We start from the raw sequence: 21463 nt of genomic DNA, 5'->3' as shown, positions 1-21463 counted from the left end.
GCTGCTGTTGGAAATTGGACACGATCAATTTCACCGGTTTGGGGGGAGGGGCGGGGGGTGTAAAGTTGCTCACGCCTGCAGGTGATTTAAGAAGAAGAAAAAAAGAAATACATATTCAAAGTCTAAGCTCGTGTTTTTCTCTCCCGCAGAATACCAAGGCGACTACTACGGACCGGGGAGTAACTACGACTTCTTCCCCCACGGCCCCCCGTCCTCGCAGGCTCAGTCTCCGGCCGAGTCCCCTTACATCATGTCCTCGGGCCCCGGGCCCATGGAGGGCTCGGGCCACCACCCGTCAGACGACCAAAGGTTCACGGACATGATCTCCCACGCGGAGACCCCGAGTCCGGAGCCGGGCTTACCGGGCTCCCTGCAGCCGGTCCCGGGGGAGGCTTACGGGGGCGGACCCAGTCCTCCTTTCTCCTTGGCGAGTAACTCCAGCTACAGCGCTCCCATGTCCCACCAGGGCCAGGAGATGGGGGAGACCGCCGCCTGGTGAAGGACCAGAACCACATGGGACTATTCCTGGGATCAACGTCAGCCCAGTTAATTCAGGAGACGAGTACAAAAAAAAAAGACAAAAAAATAGACGCACACACATGCGGAGTGAAACGAACCCAGATAACATTTTTACGAAGGACTTTTTAAAAAAAAAGGTAAATTAAAATCACGGACTGAATTTCACAATTGACGAGCGGATGGGAACGAGAAGGAGGACGTCCCGCCGAGGGGAGAAGTGATGTTCGCAGCCCGGTAGACGCTCCAAAGCAAATCCCTTCCTGGATTACTGGACTTGAATTATTTAAACAAAAAGAATTTCCACCCAGCAAAAATGCTCGATGTAAAACAGAAGGTATATCTTCGAACACGCCAAAGGGGACATCTTTAGTTCTCTTGATTTCTCACCACTTTTTTGGGGTTTTTTTGGGGGGCGGGATTTTATTTTTCAAAACGTTGCTTTAAAGAAATAAATGTTTTTTTGTTTTTTTGTTCGGTTCATTGCTAAGTTGCTACTCTACACGCAATATTAAAAATATGACAACGGACCAGGTTTTAAACACGCTTTAATGTTCATATACAAACACATGTACGTGGTCAATCGAGACACGATACGTCGCTTTAAACCTCCTCTGTAGGACTCAAAGGCTGCTTCTTGATAGAAACTGGACACACACACACACACACACACACATATATCTGGCATTGACTTTCCCTTGCACACATCTCAGCTTTAAGTTCCTTAATGCACAAAAAGCGTTCTTGATCATAGCTCAAAAGAAGGATGTCTATACCATTATTCAAAACACGGACACAATTACACAGACACTTGTACTCGCTCAAGCGCGCGCACACACACACACACACACACACGCACACGCACACACACACCTCACACCCCTCCAGCCGGCCCTGATATTTTCTGCTCTGCAGACTGCTTCACCTGACCTTCCTTTTGTTAATGTCCCTTTTATAATAAAAAAACATGTTTTAATGGAAATGATTTTCAAAAGAACATTGAACCCATAATGGAGAATCTCCTTCAACAGCTGAGGTCTCCTTCCTCTAAAGAGAGGAAACAAAAGAGGGGGCAGACAACATCTGTGGCGTTACCTCCGTCTGCTCTGGAGCACTCATTGCCATCTAGTGGCCTTAAGACACACTGAATTCAAAACAGGAGGAGGAGAAAGAGCGTCCGGCTGTGTGTGCGTGTGTGTGTGTGTGTGTGTGTGTGTCAACATCTTTGTGCTGCACAGGACAAACCAAACCCTGGTTGCTTTTCCTCTCTAAATAATGACAATAGGGGATTCTTCCAGTTGTTCAGGGCTGACTGTCATCCGGGCTCCAGAAAATTTAAAAGAATTCAAAACTCCATTAAAAGACACAAAAGGTACACGTCTGCTTCTGAACGGAGACGCACAAACCAAACTAGCTGATGGTATTCAACACAAAACCTTGTGCCCCTGTTGTTTAACCCTCCTGTTACCTTCACATTTACTCACATATTTTACCCTCGGGGTCAATTTGACCCCAGCAATTAAAACCTCCAGAAAATTATTAGAATTAATATTGTTTCCCAAGTTTACGTGTGAGGTACTTTATGTTTGTTTGTTGACTACCTAAATAGCCCTTTAAATATATAAAAAAGTTGATATTTCTTATATGTTTGACACAGTGAAAAACAGCCTGGGGTCAAATTGACCCCAAAGAACACCGACGTTAAACATTGAATGGGGTCAAATTGACCCTAAAGGTAACAGGAGGGTTAAAAAAAAAAACTGCTTCGTCGCTGGGCTTTTATCGTTTCATCGCACGCGAACATCGAACCACCGTTTGTCCACAACGAGTTACTTGAAATATTGTTTTTGAGATCATTAATTTTCCTTTTGAACATTTGTACGACCCGGAGAGAATGTGTCTTATTTCTGATGTATTGAGATATTCTTGGATACAAGTGTGTGTGTGTGTGTGTGTGTGTGTGTGTGTGTGTGTGTGTGTGTGTGTGTGTGTGTGTGTGTGTGTGTGTGTGTGTGTGTGTGTGTGTGTGTGTGTGTGTGTGTGTGTGTGTGTGTGTGTGTGTGTGTGTGTGTGTGTGTGTGTGTGTGTGTGTGTGTATATAAAGGGGTAAGGCTGTATTATTTCTATGTAAATAGCACTGGTAATAAAACCTTCTCTTACAACTTGAAGAACTGTCTTTCTTTACTTTGTAATAGTGTGAAGAACATTTACTGGTTCAAGTACTGAGCTACAATTCGACTTCATATCTTCGCGAGGGGAGAGGAAAATATTGCATTTTACACACCTGTACATTTATTTTGCAGCTATAGTTACGTACTTACTATATAGACTTGCTTAAACTATTTCACAGATGTGGGTTTTTAAGAACAAAAACATACATGTAATATGGAATAAACTACGTTAGTGAACCATTACTACCGTCGTCTCCGCGCTTTAAGGCTGGCACCAGGGGGTGTCCTGGTAGTCGTGTATCAATTGTTCTTTTTGAACGCTTTAATTTAGCATTATTAGAATCGTCTCAATTCTCTAAGTATAGTATTTTTAAAAGTTATGTGGGAAGCATCACAAGGTAAAAATGCGACCTTGATGGTTTATAAAGTTTTGTTGTGAGCAGACACAGAGCAACGTTAGCATTTTGATTATTCACTCAGCTTTTATCTCTTGTTTGTTCCCCACCTGGTAAATATCTGTCTCTCCACGATATGACCCAGGTGGTCATTCACAGGTAGCGTGCAGTCGGTCTATCAGAGCTTTTTCACTCAAGGTACGCATGAGAACCGAAAGAGTCAACCAAAACATCGAGTTGATTCCCCGTTTCCTCTGAATGGTCACGACTGTGTTGTGTTCCCGCTGAAGATACAACTGCTTTTGGTCAACTTGAGTCTCTTTCTATTTTTATTCTCATTCTAGTCATTTTATCTTTCTTTTGTGTCACTTTGTAGTTATTTGTTGTCATCATTGTGTATGTCTTTGTAGTTACGTGTATTCACTTTGTGTCTCTTTGTTGTTATTTTGCGACTCCTTGTTCTTGCTCTGTGTGTTTGTGGTTGTTGTGTTTCTCTGTCATACTTTGTGTGTCTCTTTATATTTGTTTTGTGTCTCTCTGTCGGCACGTTGTGTCTCTTTGTGTTTCACTGACGTTGTGAGTCTTTTTTCTGCGTTTTGAAGCCATTTTAAATTTCTCTCTACAAATGTTTCTTTGTGATCGTTTTGAGTCTCCTACTGGCTTGTAGGTCTCTCTTTCACTGCCATCTTGCAGGTGAAGGCTCCTGACACGTCGGGCCCCTAGACCTGAGCCAGCGACCCATCTGTAGTTCTAATGCATACCGGACTGAAACGGACTGAAACCGACTGCTAAGTGGAAACATGGAAACACTCCGTTGAGACGAGAAGATGATACTTCCCTCTGTTTGTCACTAGGAGTCACCTTTCACGCATTCATTTCATACATTGTTAATATGAAGAAATATTGATGACAGCGGCTTTAATTCTTTCCATCCAGCATCAGCAAAAAACATCAACCCTCTCTCTCCTTCGCTGTTCACAGAAGTGGAATCAGAGCTGATGTTTCCGAGGCCCCAGACCATAAATTCCTCTCCTTGCATGAAACTGACTTCAGACCAGCGCCTTGGGGCAGCCCTATCCCTCACTGGGTACCTCTGACACCCCCCACCACCACCTCCCCCTTATCCTCCTCTTTATCCCCTCCTCTCGCTGTGGGGCCAGGTGGGCCGACGGTGGCCCAGGTCTGCAGTCATTTTCCCCCTGACTGGTTTTAATGTAAAGGGTAATGTGAGAGGAGACTGTGTGTGTGTGTGTGTGTGTGTGTGTGTGTGTGTGTGTGGGGTCCTCAGCATCTACCAGTCCATTACCAAGAAGCTCTACGTCCCCTTTATTTATTTATTCTTCGTTCCCTCTGTTTACCCTCTGGAGTATTTTCCTCAATTCCAGGTTTTTATTTCTCCATCTTCCTCAGCTGCGTTTCTCCAGCAAAGCGAGACACACACACACACACACACACACACACACACACATACATTGCACATCAAAACTTGTGCTGGGACTTGAGCACCACTGCATCTCCACGAAAAACAGCCTCAGTAACCTTCACCTTCCTTTAACCCGGCAAGCATCTGGTTATCACTCATATACACACACACACACACCTACACTTCTATATCATGCACGAACACATAAACACACACACAGGCAGACACACACAACCACCTATGTGTCATGCACGAACACACACGCACACAACAATCCCATTAACATCAGTACTTTTGTAATGGATGTGTTTGCGGTGCTGCTGTGGGAGAGAGGAGAGACCTGGAGTAGCTGTTATAAATCACTCTCTTGTTCCCCCTCCCCCCCTCACACACACACACACACACACAGGCCCTCTCTTGGCATCACTACATGGGGCTCCCATTCACTAACTCTGCAAAGACACACTCTCTCACACACGCATACATTTCTCCCCCTCCCACTCTCTTTACCGCCTGGGGAGGGGAAATCCTATTACCCTATGAAGAGGAGGAACACATCATTAATTACACTCACATACTCCTTTACACACACACACACACACACACACATATCTATATGCCAGCCAGCCTTAATTTGCAACACACACTCACTCTCACAACTCTCATTTCGAGCTGCATCATGCTGCAACATTTCAGCTGCAGCCCGACAGGTGACATTAGAGCTGAGCCGGTTTATCTTACAGCACACACACACACACACACACACACACACACACATATATATATTTTTTCTTCTTCAGCGAGGAATATGTCAGGAGCAAAGTTACGATCGCCGAGAGAGATTTCAGGCGACATGGACCGGCAGATCCGGGGCTGTCAGGGTGTCACCCTCAGAGCCTCGGCAGCCTTTTCAAGGTTTACCAGATAGATGGGTGTCATAAAGTGATACATGCACCCTATAAAAATGAACGGGGAGAGGAGTAAGCCATGCGTAGCCCGGCTGTCAGGGCGAGTGTTTATGCACCCAGGTGGGCACCTTAAGGACACATTAAGGCTCTCACCCCCTCCCCCCCCCCCCTCCCAGTGAGGGGACCACCGTTTTTTAATGATCCTGAACCACGAGTCGCACCATTTATTTTGCACGTGGAAATTTGAACGCGTCTTCATTTTGTGTCTTTGTGTTACAAAACAATTGATGGACGGCTGCAAGACAAGCAGACCAAGAGCAGCGTTTCAAGTAGTTCATGCACGTTGCACAGATGACTTCAGGTGTGCACGCGCTAATGTCGCGTATACATTATTTTTATTATATGACTTCATCGGATTTATAGGAAAACCAGGATATATATAGTATGCACAAATACACACAAAACTATATTAAAGGAACATGCATCCCACTTAAGAGATCACTTTGATGTTAAACACAGCCATGTCAGTGATTGCATTTATGGTTTTTTTAAACATGCCTTAAAAATAAATGTTGCATCACTTTCACTCATTTTTAGAGTCGAGCTTGTGGTCCAGAAAATATGCTTTTTTTGGGGGTCTGAAAAAAATATAACAAAAAAATAAAGCAGTGGTCATGAAGTACTGACACAGCTCCACAGCGCCACCAAGTGGATTCAGGTCGTCCCTGCACCCCAGAGGCTGACCCCACAGTAGGCTACGGCTGACCACCAGGAGGGAAGACGTTTATTTAGCAGCAAGCTGGAATTCAAGTATATTAAGTGTATTTTTTTATATTCAGTGTCAACTAAATAATTTCCGAAAAACTCAACGTTATTGTCAAGGCTGCAGTGGAGGAAGAAACACAATAAAAACAAGCTTTTTAATTTAATTAATTTGTTTTACTCATCAAAACTTAGTGAATGGGTTCATTTGAAAGATTTTCAAATGAAAGTTTTTTATTCATTTCTTTCTGAAAGACTGTCTGTGATCTCTTTCTCTTTGTGGTTGCACATGCAGGATTTTGTCTTTTCAAAATCTAACTTTTTAGCCTTCAACTGAATAAAAAGAAGAAAAAAAGATAACGTGACTTAAAATATACAGGAGAGATTTTAACTTTTGTTGTTGTTGTTGCATGTCTGCAAATACTAGAGCGATATTTCAGAATGGGATTGTTTTCCTTGTTTTGGGGGAAGATTTGTTTTATTGAAATATAAAATAATGATCAATGATGCTCAGGTGTGATTGGTTGGATACACGTATATTCACCTGGTAGCTCATGTCTCCTCTTTGTGCCGAAGAGTTGCCAACACTGTTATAAGTTTGTCTCATTTTATAAATGCAGTGCACTCCTGCTAGTTTCTCAAGGTTGCCAACCTTGGGAAACAATCTCTATAAGGCGACTTTAAGTGTTTCCAACAGTTCAAAATCAAAAAGGAAAGGACCATTAAAAGAAGGAAAAGCAGCAAATTTCTACATTTCAGAAAGTGGAACTTATACATGTGATATTGGGCTGTATAAAATAAACTGAATTAAATTGTGTTAAAAAATGACTCATGAGAATTGTTGCCGACTCATTTTCTCTTGATCCACGACTTGATAACTCGACTCCCCTCTCCAGGAAACAGTTGCCTTGAGTTAACCCGTGTGGCAGGAGTGAGAAGAGGCCTCTGACCGGAACAACTTCTGTCTTTCCTGCAGCTTCTCCTCGAGGCACTGAATGACAACGGGGTCGACTTTGGGGTCGAACTTATTGGCGAACCAGTGGCCGTCGTCGAGCAGCCAACGCGTCTCCGCTGCGCCGTAAATGCAAACGCCGCGGACGTGTTTCCCCGAGCAGGGCGGGTACAGACTCTCCTCCAGGTACTGCCACTTCACCAGCCGGGTCTTGCTCATCAGGTCCGTGATGTCGGGCCGCGATCTGGGCACCTCTCCGGGGACGCCCGGCAGTCGCGCCAGCGTGGCCCAGAAGTGCTCGTCGGGGCTGTAGGTGTCCGCCGACCAGGCCAGAAAGTCTCTCGTCACGACCGAGGAGTTCGCGTGCGCGACGAAGTCCCGAGACAAGACGAAGTAGGCGCTGCCGGAGAACACCTCGATGCCGTGCGGCGGCGGGCCCTTCGCCTGCTGCGTCTTCACGGGCAGCTTTCCGTATTCGAAGTCGGCGTCCCTCAGCTCGTGGCGGAAGGCGAACCGCTGCTTCTTCGACTCGCTGGGTCGGCACGTCTCCAGCATGTTGGCTCCGTCCAACGCCCGCAGCTCGGACACCAGCTCCACGTTGGACCTGAGAGGGAAATCCTGGCCACAGGCGTTGATGACGTACCGCCACTCGACGTCCGACGCCAAAAGGTCGGACAGGCAGTTGAGGTCAGCGTTCAGGCGGCTGACGCTCGCGTAAAAGACGGACTCTCGCTTGGAGGCGATGAAGACGTTGGGCAAACAGCGGGCCAAACCCTCCATGGCCGAGGTGAACGGAGCCGGAGACTTCCGGTCGTAGTGGATACAGTAGATGTTTGTGGGCGAGTACAGCGCTCGGAGGAGTCTCTCCACCATCGGGGCAGATTTATGCACGACCAGCGAGTAAGCAAGAGGAAAGTCTCTCTCCTCCTCTGAGACACACACGGCGTCATAACCTCTGGACTTGATGAACAACGGGCAGTCTGCCGTGAGGTTCAGCAGAGTTTCCTCCTTGTCCTCCACAACTCGATTCCGCCTGATGACCATCGACTTACCCACCTCCACGGGGTCCATGTCGTACACAGCCAAACAGTTAATATTGTACTTGTGGAACATTTGGATGTTTCCTAAAGATGCCGGTGGAGGGGAGAGCTCCGTTAAGTCGCTGTGCATCACCCGGACGGACAGCAGGACGCACAGAGTCCACAGTGACAGGAGGAAGAAGCAATACATGGCACATCGTGGAGTCATTCTGCAGGGAAAGGAAACCAAAACTAACTTAAATAACATTTTAACTGACATGAAACATGAACGCCATGATGTTTTGGATTGAATGTATAAATGCTCACTTTGCTACGTCTGCAGGTACCGGACTGCAACACGCCCCGGACTATGTTTCATCAATACACACCCTAAAAGTTGGCAAACAGAATGAATTCAGTATCAAGACATTAGTTTCTGTGTAATAAATCTGTTAAATCGTAATTTATTAAGTACAAAAACAAAACTTTAAGAAACTTACCGATTGCAGGAGAAATGAGTGTGTGCGCTCATCTTGAGGGTAGGTTCCTCTTTTACGCACGACTGGCGCGACACGTGTCGGAAATAGCAACCTGAAGCGGCTCTCCATGAGAAGCAGAACCGATGTTTAATTTAAGAGGGTCAAGAAGTACAAGGCACACTGAATGTCAGCCTGTGTGTGTGTGTGTGTAGGAGAGCAGAGGAGGGGAGAACGCTGCGCTCTCGCCACTATCCAGGAAAGAAAAGGAGAAGCCGGTGAGCACAACTGCACCAATTATTGATAGGAATGCAAAGAGGGAACAGCGTTTGCCGTGTAATAAGTTACCAGTAATAATAATAAAAAGATTGGTTTTTGTTACAGATCGCAAACCGTAAAGAAAAAAATTAAAGAGCGCGAATGGAGCTGTGTGCGTAAAAAACATAAATAAGATGAACACTCCTCTCATTCAGTTAGTAAAGTGATACTCGGGCCTCTGAGGAGGAAGAGGGATTTGGAGGGAACAAGTAAGTAAAACCAGTTTAGTTTCAGTAAGCAGATCCCTGTTGCTCCGATCGAGAGGAAAGATCCATGTGCAGTAATTCAGTCCCATAATCAAAATGTGGAGTATAAATCAACCGGAAATCTTTTTTTCTATCATCTTCGGCACAAATATTTGATATAAATCGTTTAAAAATCTGTAACTGTGGTTGAAATTAAACACATCAACACGAGGCACGAGAGCTGACTCACGAGCTGCGGCTCGTAACGAAGTTAATGAGGTTCAGCTGGTCTGAACGAAGATCCTCTCCTGGACGGAAGATGCTCATGAGGTCAGATCAGAACGATGAGACCAAAAGGGAAGACAGTTGTTAGTTTAGATTGTAAAATATAAATAACAAAAGTAAAAGTGCTACAAGTACAAGCAGGAGTAAGCGAACTGGTTCTGCTTCATCCAAAACATGATGTGTTTATGATAGAAAGATGATAAAATGCTGGCCCTACATTCACATTTGCCTTTTAAAATGTCTCTAAAAATGCTCAAACATGAATACAGCCTCCAAAACTGGTGGAAGCAAGACTGATCGACAGAAAGAAAGGAACCGTCTTTCTTAGGTTTGCAGGTACTTTCATGATTGATTTTTGTTTATAAAACAGAAAACTGAAATATTTTGGTAATTTTCTTCAAAAACATGTTTGACATTTTCCTATATAGCCTGTTTGACTCTAAATTAATTGAATTTTTTTAAGTCAATGTTGCAATAATTGTTAGTTATTTTTAAAGGAGTGCATCCAAAGTTGTTTGGTCTCTGCAACACAAAAGTCAGCAAGTGAGGAATCAGGAAATAAATAATTAGGGGACTTGTCTTTTACTACTACTAAGATTGAAACTATTGGTACAGCCATCATAACACCGAACAATACAGGTGTAAACAAACACCTTTCACTTCCTCAAACTTGTTTTCACGTTTGCTTCAAACTTCTCGAAGTATTTGTCCAGATTGTTCTTGAGAATAAGGTTTTAACTTCACTTGTTTTGAACAACATGGGGACAAATTCCAATTTCTTTTTTGTGTGTTCCGCTGGAGAACAGTGTGATGTGTGAGACCGATGTGTGAAAACAGTTCACGGTCAATGTTGACACGCCTAATTTGATTAAACCGAGCAGAGATAGGATTAAAATGTCAACACAGACCGAGGAGCACAGAGCAGCTCATTGAATCGGAGCGGTGAAACAATAAGCATGTCAGACACATGCAAATTGTCATCACCTCAAGGCTACATGATAATGGCGACCTGTCTGTATCCGGCTGAAACTCTTTTCCAAAGAAGCTGAGCACACGATCGACTTGATGGAGCCTGACAGATATTATTAGAAAACAATGTAAGTTACAAAGTGAGTTGCTCAGAACTTGTTTTAACCCTTGTGTTGCCTTAGGGTCATTTTGACCCGAATCAATATTACACCCTCCCCCCGCCTTTGGGTCATTTTGACCCGATTCAATGTTTGACCCTCCTGTTACCTTTATATTTACTAACATATTTTAACCTTTGGGTTCAATTTGACGCCAGCAATTAAAACCTCCAGAAAATTATTAGAATTAATATTGTTTTCCAAGTTTAAGTGTGAGGCACTTTATGTTTGTTTGTTGACTACCGAAAGAACACTGACATTAAACATTGAATGGGGTCAAATTAATCCTAAAGCGGGGGGAGGGTGTAATATTGATTCGGGTCAAAATGACCCTAAGGCAACACAAGGGTTAATGTATTTCATCTCCGGTTGGAGAATACTTGTGAATATAGAATTAATACAATTGTTACAATATGTGCATTGAGTAATACAGTAGTAATATTATGTAAATAGAATATTATATACATAGACCTACATTTGAATATATTAATATATATACATATTTATATATATATGTATATATTTCTACATATATTTATTTATTCGTATATATATATATATATTTAAATATATATATATACATATACAGTATATATCCATATATATATGTATATATATATATATAAATATCCATATATATACACAAATAAATATATATATTTATTTATTTATTTGTGTATATATATGGGTGTATATCTATATAAATATATGGGTATATAATATACATATACAGTATATATCCATATATATATGTATATATATACATATATATATATATATAAATATCCATATATATACACAAATAAATATATTTGTGTCTGTTTTCACCGTCTCGACAGCACACGCTGCTTTTGGCCACGCCCCGTGACGTATGACGCAGCGACGTCATCGTGACGTCGGGAGTTTCCGGGTCGCCGCCATGTTTGTTGTGTGGTGACGCGAAGATGGAGTAAGCTAGCTGGGCGTTCGGGCAAACGGGCACCGCTGTCACCATGGACAGGACTTTCTGACCTCGCCGAAGCTTCAATTGCAATTTACGTGAGTGCACCACGTTTTATCAGTGAGTCACGTGCACGTGTTCGTGACGTGTAGACGGACTGACCTTGTCAGAGAGAGAGAGTTAACCGCTCTACATGTACCGGGCGAACCAGAGCTGTCACCTTGAAGGCTGATGTCTTCGGTCTTTATACACGTGTAAAGAGTATTTTAAACTGAATGCTTATCTTCCACGACAGCCGGGCGTACAGTTGAAGCTGAATTATGGTCTGTGATGGGTTTAATTAGCATATCGTGTCATGGAATTATTGTGTCATGTTCTCATCGCCTCTAAAATGTGTGTTGTACAGGTGAGGCTGTGACCCCCCCAGGTGTGACCATGTTGGCGCGTCTGTTCAGGCTCCACGGCCTGCTGGTGGCCTCCCACCCGTGGGAGGTCATAGTGGGCACCCTGGCCCTCACTGTCTGCCTGGTGTCTATGAACCACAACCTGGTCGCCAGCAGCCAGATGTGCAACTGGAATGAGTGCCCCAAAGTCGAGGAGGTGAGGAGGAGGAGGAGGAGGAGGCGTGGGTCTGTGTGCGGCAGCTGATCTCAAACAAGCAGGAGAAATAATTTCTGCCGTGGTGTTCACACAAAGATGCGTCTGTGCTTTTTTTCTCCCAGAAAATCTACAGCAGTGACGTGATGATCCTCACAATCACGCGCTGCACGGCCATCGTTTACATCTATTTCCAGTTCAGGAATCTGCGACAACTGGGCTCCAAATACATCCTGGGTCAGTGCGGATGATGCTCCGCGTGAAACGGCCACAGCTTTTTCTGTGAAAACGTCACATGCAGTTTATATTTTGTGCCTGTCAACGTTTTCTCTTCCTGCAGGTATTGCCGGGTTGTTCACGGTGTTTTCCAGCTTTGTTTTCAGCACAGTGGTCATCCACTTCTTTGGGAAAGAGCTAACGGGTCTTAAGTAAGTGGTCTTAATTCACTTATTGTACCAGTTTACAATAGCTGTTGAAGTCTATCGGCGTATGGTCGAGGTCACTCATCCGGTTACCTCAGTTAACACCGTTTTAATAGATGATTGAAACACAAGTTATATGGCGATAAGATCAAATAGTTTAAAATGACATTCAAGTGAGTGTTCGGCTCTGGCCATTGCAAAAGTTTACACTTGAGATTAAGAAAGATTAGGAAAGTTTTTTATAGTTCTTAATTTATATGTTGTCTAAATGTTCTTTGTTGTTGTTGTTAGCTGTTTTGCACTTTATTACTATGAATATTATTATTATTATTACTATTATTATTATTACTATGAATATCATTATTATTATTATTACTATGAATATTATTATTGCTTTTATTATTATTATTATTATTATGAATATTATTATTATTATTACTATGAATATTATTATTATTATTATTATTACTATGAATATTATTATTATTACTTTTATTATTATTATTATGAATATTATTATTATTATTACTATGAATATTATTATTATTATTATTACTATGACTATTATTATTATTACTATTATTATTACAATTACTTTATGAAGGACAAGAGAGAAACGTACTGTCAGATCTTCTCTATGTTTGCACAAATGGAAAAAGTGACAATAAAGATGACTGACTTTTTGACATCCGTCAATGTGAATATCAAAAGAGACATAATAAGACTCAATATGTCAAAAACCAGAGCTCTCTAGAGATTATGTCACAAGAAGGATCTTGAAGGTTAACGTTGTCCCAGGACACTATGACCCAGGTGAATATCAGTGTCACCTGTTGACCTCTTTGGCTTTTCAACAAAGTCAACTCCAGGACATTCCCTGATGGACATGTGTCTCTGTCCCCCGCAGTGAAGCTCTGCCCTTCTTCCTCCTGCTCATCGACCTGTCCAAAGCCTGTGCGTTGGCCAAATTTGCCCTCAGCTCAAACTCTCAGGTAATGACAGACTGAGTCATAAAAAAGGTGTCGTCGGGGTGGCGCTGACTGATGCTCCGGCCCTGTGTGTTGAGCGCAGGAGGAGGTGAGGGAGAACATCTCCCGGGGCATGGCCATCCTGGGCCCCACCTTCACCCTGGACGCTCTGGTGGAGTGTCTGGTCATTGGGACCGGCACCATGTCGGGTGAGGAACGCGAATACTTAATTATTTCCAAAACGGGTGCCATCTATGTTTTTAAATACTCTGAGTGAAACATTAAATCATTATTTTCTATTGTTTTCCAGGTCTGCCTCAGTTAGAGATCATGTGTTGTTTTGGCTGTATGTCCGTCCTGGCCAATTACTTTGTCTTCATGACCTTCTTCCCTGCGTGTGTCTCCCTGGTCCTGGAGGTAAGGAGGACGCCAACCATTTGGGAGGATCATCGTTGGGATGCGCCCGTCTGATTAGATTTTTGTTGTTGTTAAACCTTTATTCAACCAGGGAAAACCCATTGAGATGAAAAATATTTTTCGAGGTTAACTTGGACAAGACAAGCAACAAAATATGAAACGCATAGTTACAAACAACAAATACAGAACAAGACGAGTCAAAAAATGAATCAATCCTCCAATATTGATTCCTGGACTTTGGCGATCGGACGTTATAGAGTACAGATCCGAACCAGGATTTTATTTTATTCCTCACTTTGTGGAAAAGACTGAGATACTTCTTTTATGTTGTGGCAACACCAGGCTTGACTTAAACATTACTGTCCTAACTTTGTAACAAATGTATACATAACTAGAATGGTCACTCGGTAGAGCGCATACCTTCGCATATCACAAGATTGGGCATTGAATTATGAACATTTTGGCATTAGTTGCATGCCAATTGGATAGAAATTGACCGCTATGGTAAAAAGAAGATGTTGACCTTTTCATGACCTTGGCCTTTGACCCGATCGATCCCAAAATCTAATCAAATGGTCCCCGGATAATTACCAATCATCCGACCAAATTGCATGCGATTCGGTTTAATGCTTTTTGAGTTATGCGAGTAACACGCATACAAATAAATAAATACACAGCGATCAAAACATAACCTTCCGCATTTTCAATGCGAAGGTAAATATAATTGTGCTGATATGTTGTTTCTTGAATTTTTATTATTTGATACCCGATCCAGCTATTTGAGTCAAAATCGGACCAATATCAGCATCGGTGGATCTCTATATTATAATCTGAATCTCTGAAATGCTTTGCGTCTCGCAGTGAATCTGTGTGTGTGCGCTCATGCTGCGTGTTTGTGTGTTCAGCTGTCCAGAGAAAGTCGCGAGGGCCGTCCAGTCTGGCAACTGAGCCACTTTGCCCGCGTGCTGGCCGAAGAAGAGGACAACAAGCCCAACCCGGTGACCCAGAGGGTCAAAATCATCATGGTGACAACGTTTGAAAACATAATGCAAAGTTCATTAATCAGCTGAAGTCATGTAGCATGTTAACGATCCATCTGTGCGACGTCCCCCTCAGTCTCTGGGCCTGGCCTTGGTTCACGCTCACACTCGACTCGCAGCGGAGCAGCCGGGTCAGAATCGCTCGTCGGAGGGACCCATCGCGACGAGTCTGGACTCTGGCGGGACCATGAGGCCGTTGAGGCTCACCAGGTAAAAGCGTTAAGGAAGATCTTCCCAGGGTTTGTACGGTCATGGGAAACCTGGAAAAGTCATGGCATTTTAAAATGGTCATTTCCAGGCCTGGAAAAGTCATGGAAAAAAGTTAAATCATAAAAGTTTTGGAAAAGTCATGGAAATGTTGTTATAATCACATCATTTACGCCGAGTTTGAAATAATTAAAAAAATGTTTTTAAAAGACGCTCAAAATATAAGCCGGCGATAGCGCTCAATACGCAAAATGTTCTAGAGTTTTCATGTTTATACCGAGATTTCAGTTTGGTCATGGACATTTGGTTTAAAGTCCTGGAAAAGTCCTGGAAAGCCATTGCTTGAAATGTGTAAGAACCCTGTCTTCCTCTTCCCATCAGGAGGGATTGTAATCATCTCAAATCCAATTTTATTCAAGTAATTATACACAAGTATAACATGCATTAGAAAGAAACAAAAAGTGGAATATCCTGTCAACTATTTGATTTGGCTACGAAATATTTAGACCTCCTGTTTCTTAAGCATCTCAAAACCAATTGTCCTTCTTTCTAAAATCCCCAGACGTGTTTATTAGTGAACTATTTGCATTTGCGTGCGATCCAAGTCACACACACACACACACACACGCCTCGGCGTCTAATGAGCTCCCGCCATGACCGTGCCTCTCCTCCTCCGCCCAGCATGGACCTGGAGCAGGTGATCACTCTCGGTCTGGCCCTGCTGCTGGCTGTGAAGTACGTCTTCTTCGAGCAGACGGAGGCGGAGTCTTCCCTGTCCCTGATGAGTCCCATTATCAGCTCTCCTCTGAAGCCCGCGGTGGCGGGGGACCGCTGCAGGAGGGACTCCCCCAAACCCCAGACAATCGCGAGCGGCGCATCAGCAACCGATTCCCCCCCGCCGCCCGTCTCGGACCCGAAACGTCCCCCTGAGGCCGACGCGGCTCTCGGAGAGAAGGGTGAGACGTCTGATTGGTACCGTGGGAAAAAAATAATAAAACCTTCCAATGCGGTTGCTTTGTTGCTTAGCGTGACACTCGTCTCGCATGATTCCTCCACGCCAGCGGCGCCGTCGGAGAGCTGCGGTCCCTCTTTCTCTCTTGCTCAGACGCCACCTGTTCCGGAGAGCAGCTGTAAGTCGGAGGCCCGGACGCTCGAGGAGTGTATGGCCGTCCTCTCGGATCCTCAGGTGAGCCGCCGTAGGAGATGGGAATCGTTGCAGAGGAGGTCTGTATTTCTGTTTACTTTGAAGGGTTGATAAATCGGCGGTTTGCCCCTGCTGCTTTGCAGAGGGGACCCCGTTTCCTCAGCGACGAAGAGGTGATGAACCTGGTCTCCTCGCGGAACATCCTGAACTACAAGCTGGAATCTGCCCTGGAGACTCCGGAGAGGGGCGTGGCCATCAGGAGGGAAATGCTGTCGCCCAAACTGCCCGTCCGGTCTGCGTTGGCTGCTCTTCCTTATAAGGACTACGACTACTCTAAGGTAGCATACATGCAAATGCACACTTATAGAGCTTTGCAATCAAATTTAGTTCGGAAATAAATAGATAAAAGACAACACTGAATAAATTGATCATGATGAAACTTTAAATAAAGTACATTTAGAGCAAAATAAAATAAGAGTTCAAATATGTATAAATGTTAAAACCAGAGAGTAAATACACATACGACACTTTAATAATATGCAATAAGAGTTAAACACATTTTTAGGACACTAAATAAGCATTTCTCTAAAATTAAACTTGGGCTTCTGGACTCATTTTAAAGAAGAGAAGAAGAAAAAGCACACATCTAAAAAGATACATATCTAAAAAAAAAAAGAACTGTTTCATAGTACGCAGTGAGGTGATAAATAATAATCAGTAATGTGGATATAATGACTATAATAATAGAATAGCTAAACCAGTCTGGACAATAAAAGGAAGCCTTTAACTCGTGTCCCGATATCGATTATAATATTCATGCCCGACTACCTGGAACTTGTTGATGTAAACACGATCTGTTGCCCTGCAGGTGATGGGGACCTGCTGTGAGAACGTGGTCGGCTACATGCCGGTGCCAGTGGGAGTGGCCGGTCCTCTCCTATTGGATGAGAAGCCGTTTTACGTTCCTATGGCAACCACCGAGGGCTGCCTGGTCGCCAGCACCAACAGGGGATGCAGGGCGCTTTCCGTAAGGGAGGGAATGGATGAATGGATGGATGATGGATGGATGGAGTGATGGATGGAGTGAGTGAGAGAGTGTGAGAGAGAGTGTGAGAGAGAGTGAGTGAGAGAGTGAGAGAGAGAGTGTGAGAGAGTGTGAGAGAGAGTGAGAGAGAGTGAGAGAGTGAGAGTGTGTGAGAGTGAGAGAGAGTGTGAGAGAGAGTGTGAGAGAGAGTGTGAGAGAGAGAGTGAGAGAGAGAGAGTGTGAGAGAGAGAGAGAGTGAGAGAGAGAGAGAGAGAGAGAGTGTGAGAGAGAGTGTGAGAGAGAGTGTGAGAGAGAGAGAGAGAGTGTGAGAGAGAGAGAGACTGACTCAGACTGACTCACTCTTCTTGTCTCCCCTGCTCAGCTGAGCGGAGGTTGCCGCAGCAGGATCCTGGCCGACGGCATGACCAGGGGTCCCGTGGTGAGGCTGCCCTCGGCGTGCCGGGCCGCGGAGGTCAAAGTCTGGCTCGAGACCTCGGACGGATTCGCCACGATCCGAGAGGCTTTCGACCGGACCAGCAGGTCGGTGGGAACGCCGCCGCAGGAGCCACCGAAGGTCCTCCTGTTCCTTCTCCGTCCGTGCGGATGAAACGATCCGTTTGCTCTCGGCAGGTTCGCCCGTCTGGAGAAGCTGCTGGTGGGCTTAGCCGGGAGGAACTTGTACATCCGCCTTCAGTCCCAGACGGGAGACGCCATGGGCATGAACATGCTCTCCAAGGTCCGGCCCCACGCCGCTCCCGCTTCTTCTTCCTCTTTTAGTTGTGCGTTTATTCTCGCCGCCTGCCTGTAAACGCCTCTGCGTCTCCTCAGGGCACGGAGCAGGCGCTGCAGACGCTCCGGCAGCAGTATCCAGATGTGGAGGTGCTGTCGGTCAGCGGCAACTACTGCACCGACAAGAAGTCCGCCGCCATCAACTGGATCCTGGGTCGGGGGAAGTCCGCCGTGTGCGAGGCCACCATTCCCGCCGACGTGGTCAGGGAGGTAAAGACGCCCGAAAGCAAAGTCCCAGTTTGTTTCCTCGCGTCGCTCGCGCGTCCGCGGTGACATCGTACGCTTTCCGACTGAAACGATGCGTCCGCAGGTGCTGAAAAGCAGCGCCGCTTCTCTGGTGGAGCTGAACATCAACAAGAACCTGGTGGGCTCGGCGATGGCCGGCAGCATCGGGGGCTTCAACGCCCACGCCGCCAACATTGTGGCGGCCATCTATATCGCCTGTGGACAGGTACGGGACCGCTGGGCGGGCTTTAAGGGGGGGGGGGGGTCCTGAATATCACTTAACCCTCCTGTTACCTTTAGGGTCAATTTGACCCCAGGCTGTTTTTCACTGTGTCAAACATATAAGAAATATCAACTTTTTTATATATTTAAAGGGCTATTTAGGTAGTCAACAAACAAACATAAAGTACCTCACACTTAAACTTGGAAAACAATATTAATTCTGATAATTTTCTGGAGGTTTTAATTGCTGGGGTCAAATTGACCCCGAGGGTAAAATATGTCAGTAAATATAAAGGTAACAGGAGGGTTAAACATTGAATGGGGTCAAATTGACCCTGAAGGTAACAGGAGGGTTAAAGAAATACAAATGGTTCAGAATAAAGACAAAAATAATGTTTCAAACAGTTTCAAACTCGTCGGTGTCTTTGGATGCTAATGCAATATTTGGGCTAAATAATGAGAGTTAAAAATACAAATTGTATCTGATATGTGCTCCACAAAATATTGTATGGAAAACCTATAAGACGAGTACTTTGTACTTGGTTTTCAGTGTGTGAAGCAGAACATGTTTCTGAGAGTTTAAAATCGTTTAAAATAACATGTTGCATAGATGCGTACGACTGCGAGGCGGGGGCTCTTGTTTATATTATCGGTGGGCGGAGCTTGGAGTCTTCATCCCAGCTGCTGGTGTTGCTGGTTTCAGGACCCGGCTCAGACGGTGGGGAGCTCCAACTGCATCACCCAGATGGAGTTGGCCGGTCCGGAGGGGGCGGACCTGTACATCAGCTGCACGATGCCCTCCATCGAGCTGGGCACCGTGGGGGGAGGCACCAACCTGGCGCCGCAGCAGGCCTGTCTGCAGGTAACGCCGCCGCCATCTTTGTTCTATTTCACCTTTTATAAGACCGTCTCATTACCTTCGCATTGAAAATGCAGAAGGTTATGTTTTGATCGCCGTGTATTTATTTGTTTGTTTGTATGCGTATTACTCGCATAACTCAAAAAGTATTAAACCGAATCGCATGTAATTTGGTGTGATGATTGGTTATTATCAGGGGACCATTTGATTAGATTTTGCGATCGATCGGGTCAAATGTCAAGGTCAAGGTCATGAAAAGGTCAAAATCTTCTTTCTACCATAGCGCGGTCAATTAGTATCCAATTGGCATGCAACTAATTCCAACATGTTCATAATTCAATGCCCAATCTTGTGATATGCGAAGGCATTCTAGTTTTAATGTGTTTTTATTTGTTATTTTTATTTATTTTTTTCAGTCTCAAAATGCCCCAAAAAACGTTTTATTTCGTGGTCACTACAAAGTTTGTAAATCCTCGTGTTAAAAAAAAACTGCTTAATTTTTTTACTTCATTAATGAAATACAGATAAATAAGTTCTTTCCCAGAGAGAGATCGTCGTAGTTAATGTCTCCAGAACTTGTGTTGAACATAAATACACAAAGTTTACACATAAATAACAATCTATGACGCTGTTAATAGAGACGTCTAAAGCACAGAAACCGTGCGATGGATGAGGAAAACCCCGAATAAAGTCTGACACGCTTCTCTGAGACTTTCTCCGGATCCCTGAATCGTCCCGTCTGTGTTCAGATGCTCGGCGTTCAGGGTACCAGTTCCGGCGAGCCGGGTGAGAACGCCCGTCAGCTGGCCCGCGTGGTGTGTGGCACGGTGCTGGCGGGGGAGCTCTCCCTGATGGCCGCTCTGTCAGCCGGACACCTGGTCAAGAGCCACATGGCCCACAACAGGTCGGCCGTCCTGCAGACATCGTGTTTATTTCATTATAAAAAATCTCCCTCTGCGATTGGCTGATTTTTTTTTTTTTTCTCGACGCCAGATCCAAAATCGACCTGAAGGAAGCGCCGTCGTCGGAGTCGGAGGCGGCAGCGTGACGAGTGTCGGGGTCCCGGAGGTCGAGGACGTCCTCGCGATGAAGACCGCTCCCCGAAACACTTTTCTTCGGGCTGAGACGTCACGCTGCGGCTCCTCGTCCGAGCCGTCGGCCGGTCGCTGGACATCTCCGCCGCCGTGTTTCTGATGGGGGAACTGGTCTCTGAGTAGAAAGCCCTGAACAGACATCCCGTGTGCCTCTTAATGACTTAATATATTTATTTTTCATCCGAAATGCATGAAGCGATCTCCTCAAACAGCGACAAATGGATCTCTGCTCCCTTCCTGATCGGAGTTCCTGTATACCGTGTATACTGCAGAGCGCTGTGGCCGGGAAGCATCTGCCAACAGAGTCCGTCACAAAGTGACCGGTGTGAACTCGTGGCTACGGGCAGATACAGGACCAATGGGAACACTGGAAAAACCAAAGCCACACGGTCTGATATCCGCAGGTTGTGTTTTCCGTACCTGAACGCTTGGATGTGGCCTTACAGTTCCTGGATAGAATATTTAATTTTAAGCTCTTCATTTGAAAAGATTGTTCTGTGTTTTCTTATGAGAATTAAAGTATGTTACTTCTGAATGTCTGTTGTTTTTCTGTGACTTGAACAAACGTGGAAACCGTGAGGTCCAATGTATTTATTTCACTTTTTAAAACGAGGCAGATGAAGTGTGAGCGAGGTCCTGTGGCGAGGCTGCCCTCGGCGTGCCGGCCTGCGGAGGTCAAAGTCTGGCGAGAGACATCGGATGGATTCGCACAATCCGAGAGACTTTCAATATAAATATTTATAAATATATAAAATAAAAAATATATAGAAATAAAATACCATTAGTCGCTTCAGTATGTTGAAATACGTTAATACACTTAATGTAGTACTAGTTACTATCTTTCCCCCAATACTTTTTATTTTATACAATTTAAAAAGTCAGTTTCAACATACTGACATAATATATATTCAAATATAACATTAAGAAAGTTATTTAGTTAATCTTTTTCAACATACTATAATACATGTATAGTATGTC

At 44.5% G+C, this 21463-nt stretch overlaps 3 protein-coding genes across 7 annotated transcripts in view; 2 read left to right on the top strand and 1 right to left on the bottom strand.

Annotated features, from left to right (window-relative positions):
- The window catches only part of lhx5 (LIM homeobox 5), an 89063-nt gene extending 86566 nt beyond the window's left edge, over nt 1-2497 (top strand). For all 5 annotated transcript variants that reach the window (XM_056432204.1, XM_056432203.1, XM_056432202.1 and 2 more), the window contains one exon: nt 150-2497. In XM_056432204.1, coding sequence (XP_056288179.1) covers nt 150-499 — 350 coding nt within the window. In that variant the 3' untranslated portion in view covers nt 500-2497. The remainder of the gene's footprint in view (nt 1-149) is intronic.
- A 4591-nt stretch (nt 2498-7088) lies between these two features.
- LOC130205078 (beta-1,3-galactosyl-O-glycosyl-glycoprotein beta-1,6-N-acetylglucosaminyltransferase 4-like) lies at nt 7089-8375 on the bottom strand. The gene has a single exon (XM_056432200.1). The coding sequence runs from the start codon at nt 8373-8375 to the stop codon at nt 7089-7091; it is 1287 nt and encodes a 428-aa protein (XP_056288175.1).
- Nucleotides 8376-11464: 3089 nt separating this feature from the next.
- LOC130205072 (3-hydroxy-3-methylglutaryl-coenzyme A reductase-like) lies at nt 11465-21020 on the top strand. The gene is made up of 20 exons (XM_056432191.1): nt 11465-11575; nt 11884-12077; nt 12200-12311; nt 12415-12502; nt 13404-13488; nt 13568-13673; nt 13775-13881; nt 14787-14906; nt 14998-15131; nt 15810-16084; nt 16190-16314; nt 16416-16610; nt 17141-17299; nt 17679-17836; nt 17927-18032; nt 18125-18295; nt 18396-18536; nt 19236-19394; nt 20141-20295; nt 20385-21020. The coding sequence occupies exons 2-20, from the start codon at nt 11913-11915 to the stop codon at nt 20437-20439; spliced, it is 2616 nt and encodes an 871-aa protein (XP_056288166.1). The 5' UTR covers nt 11465-11575; nt 11884-11912; the 3' UTR covers nt 20440-21020.
- Nucleotides 21021-21463: the final 443 nt, after the last annotated feature.

This window comes from Pseudoliparis swirei, chromosome 15 (genome assembly GCF_029220125.1).
Source record: "Pseudoliparis swirei isolate HS2019 ecotype Mariana Trench chromosome 15, NWPU_hadal_v1, whole genome shotgun sequence".
NCBI lineage: Eukaryota > Metazoa > Chordata > Actinopteri > Perciformes > Liparidae > Pseudoliparis > Pseudoliparis swirei.
This window is presented reverse-complemented; position numbering and strand designations above follow the sequence as displayed.

Coding starts and splice junctions, on each gene's coding strand:
- LOC130205078 (XM_056432200.1), bottom strand. CDS start 8,375: ATGACTCCACGATGTGCCATGTATTGCTTCTTCCTCCTGTCACTGTGG.
- LOC130205072 (XM_056432191.1), top strand. CDS start 11,913: ATGTTGGCGCGTCTGTTCAGGCTCCACGGCCTGCTGGTGGCCTCCCAC. Junction 14,907..14,997: donor AGAGGGTCAAAATCATCATG/GTGACAACGTTT, acceptor CGTCCCCCTCAG/TCTCTGGGCCTGGCCTTGGT. Junction 18,296..18,395: donor CCGCCGACGTGGTCAGGGAG/GTAAAGACGCCC, acceptor ATGCGTCCGCAG/GTGCTGAAAAGCAGCGCCGC.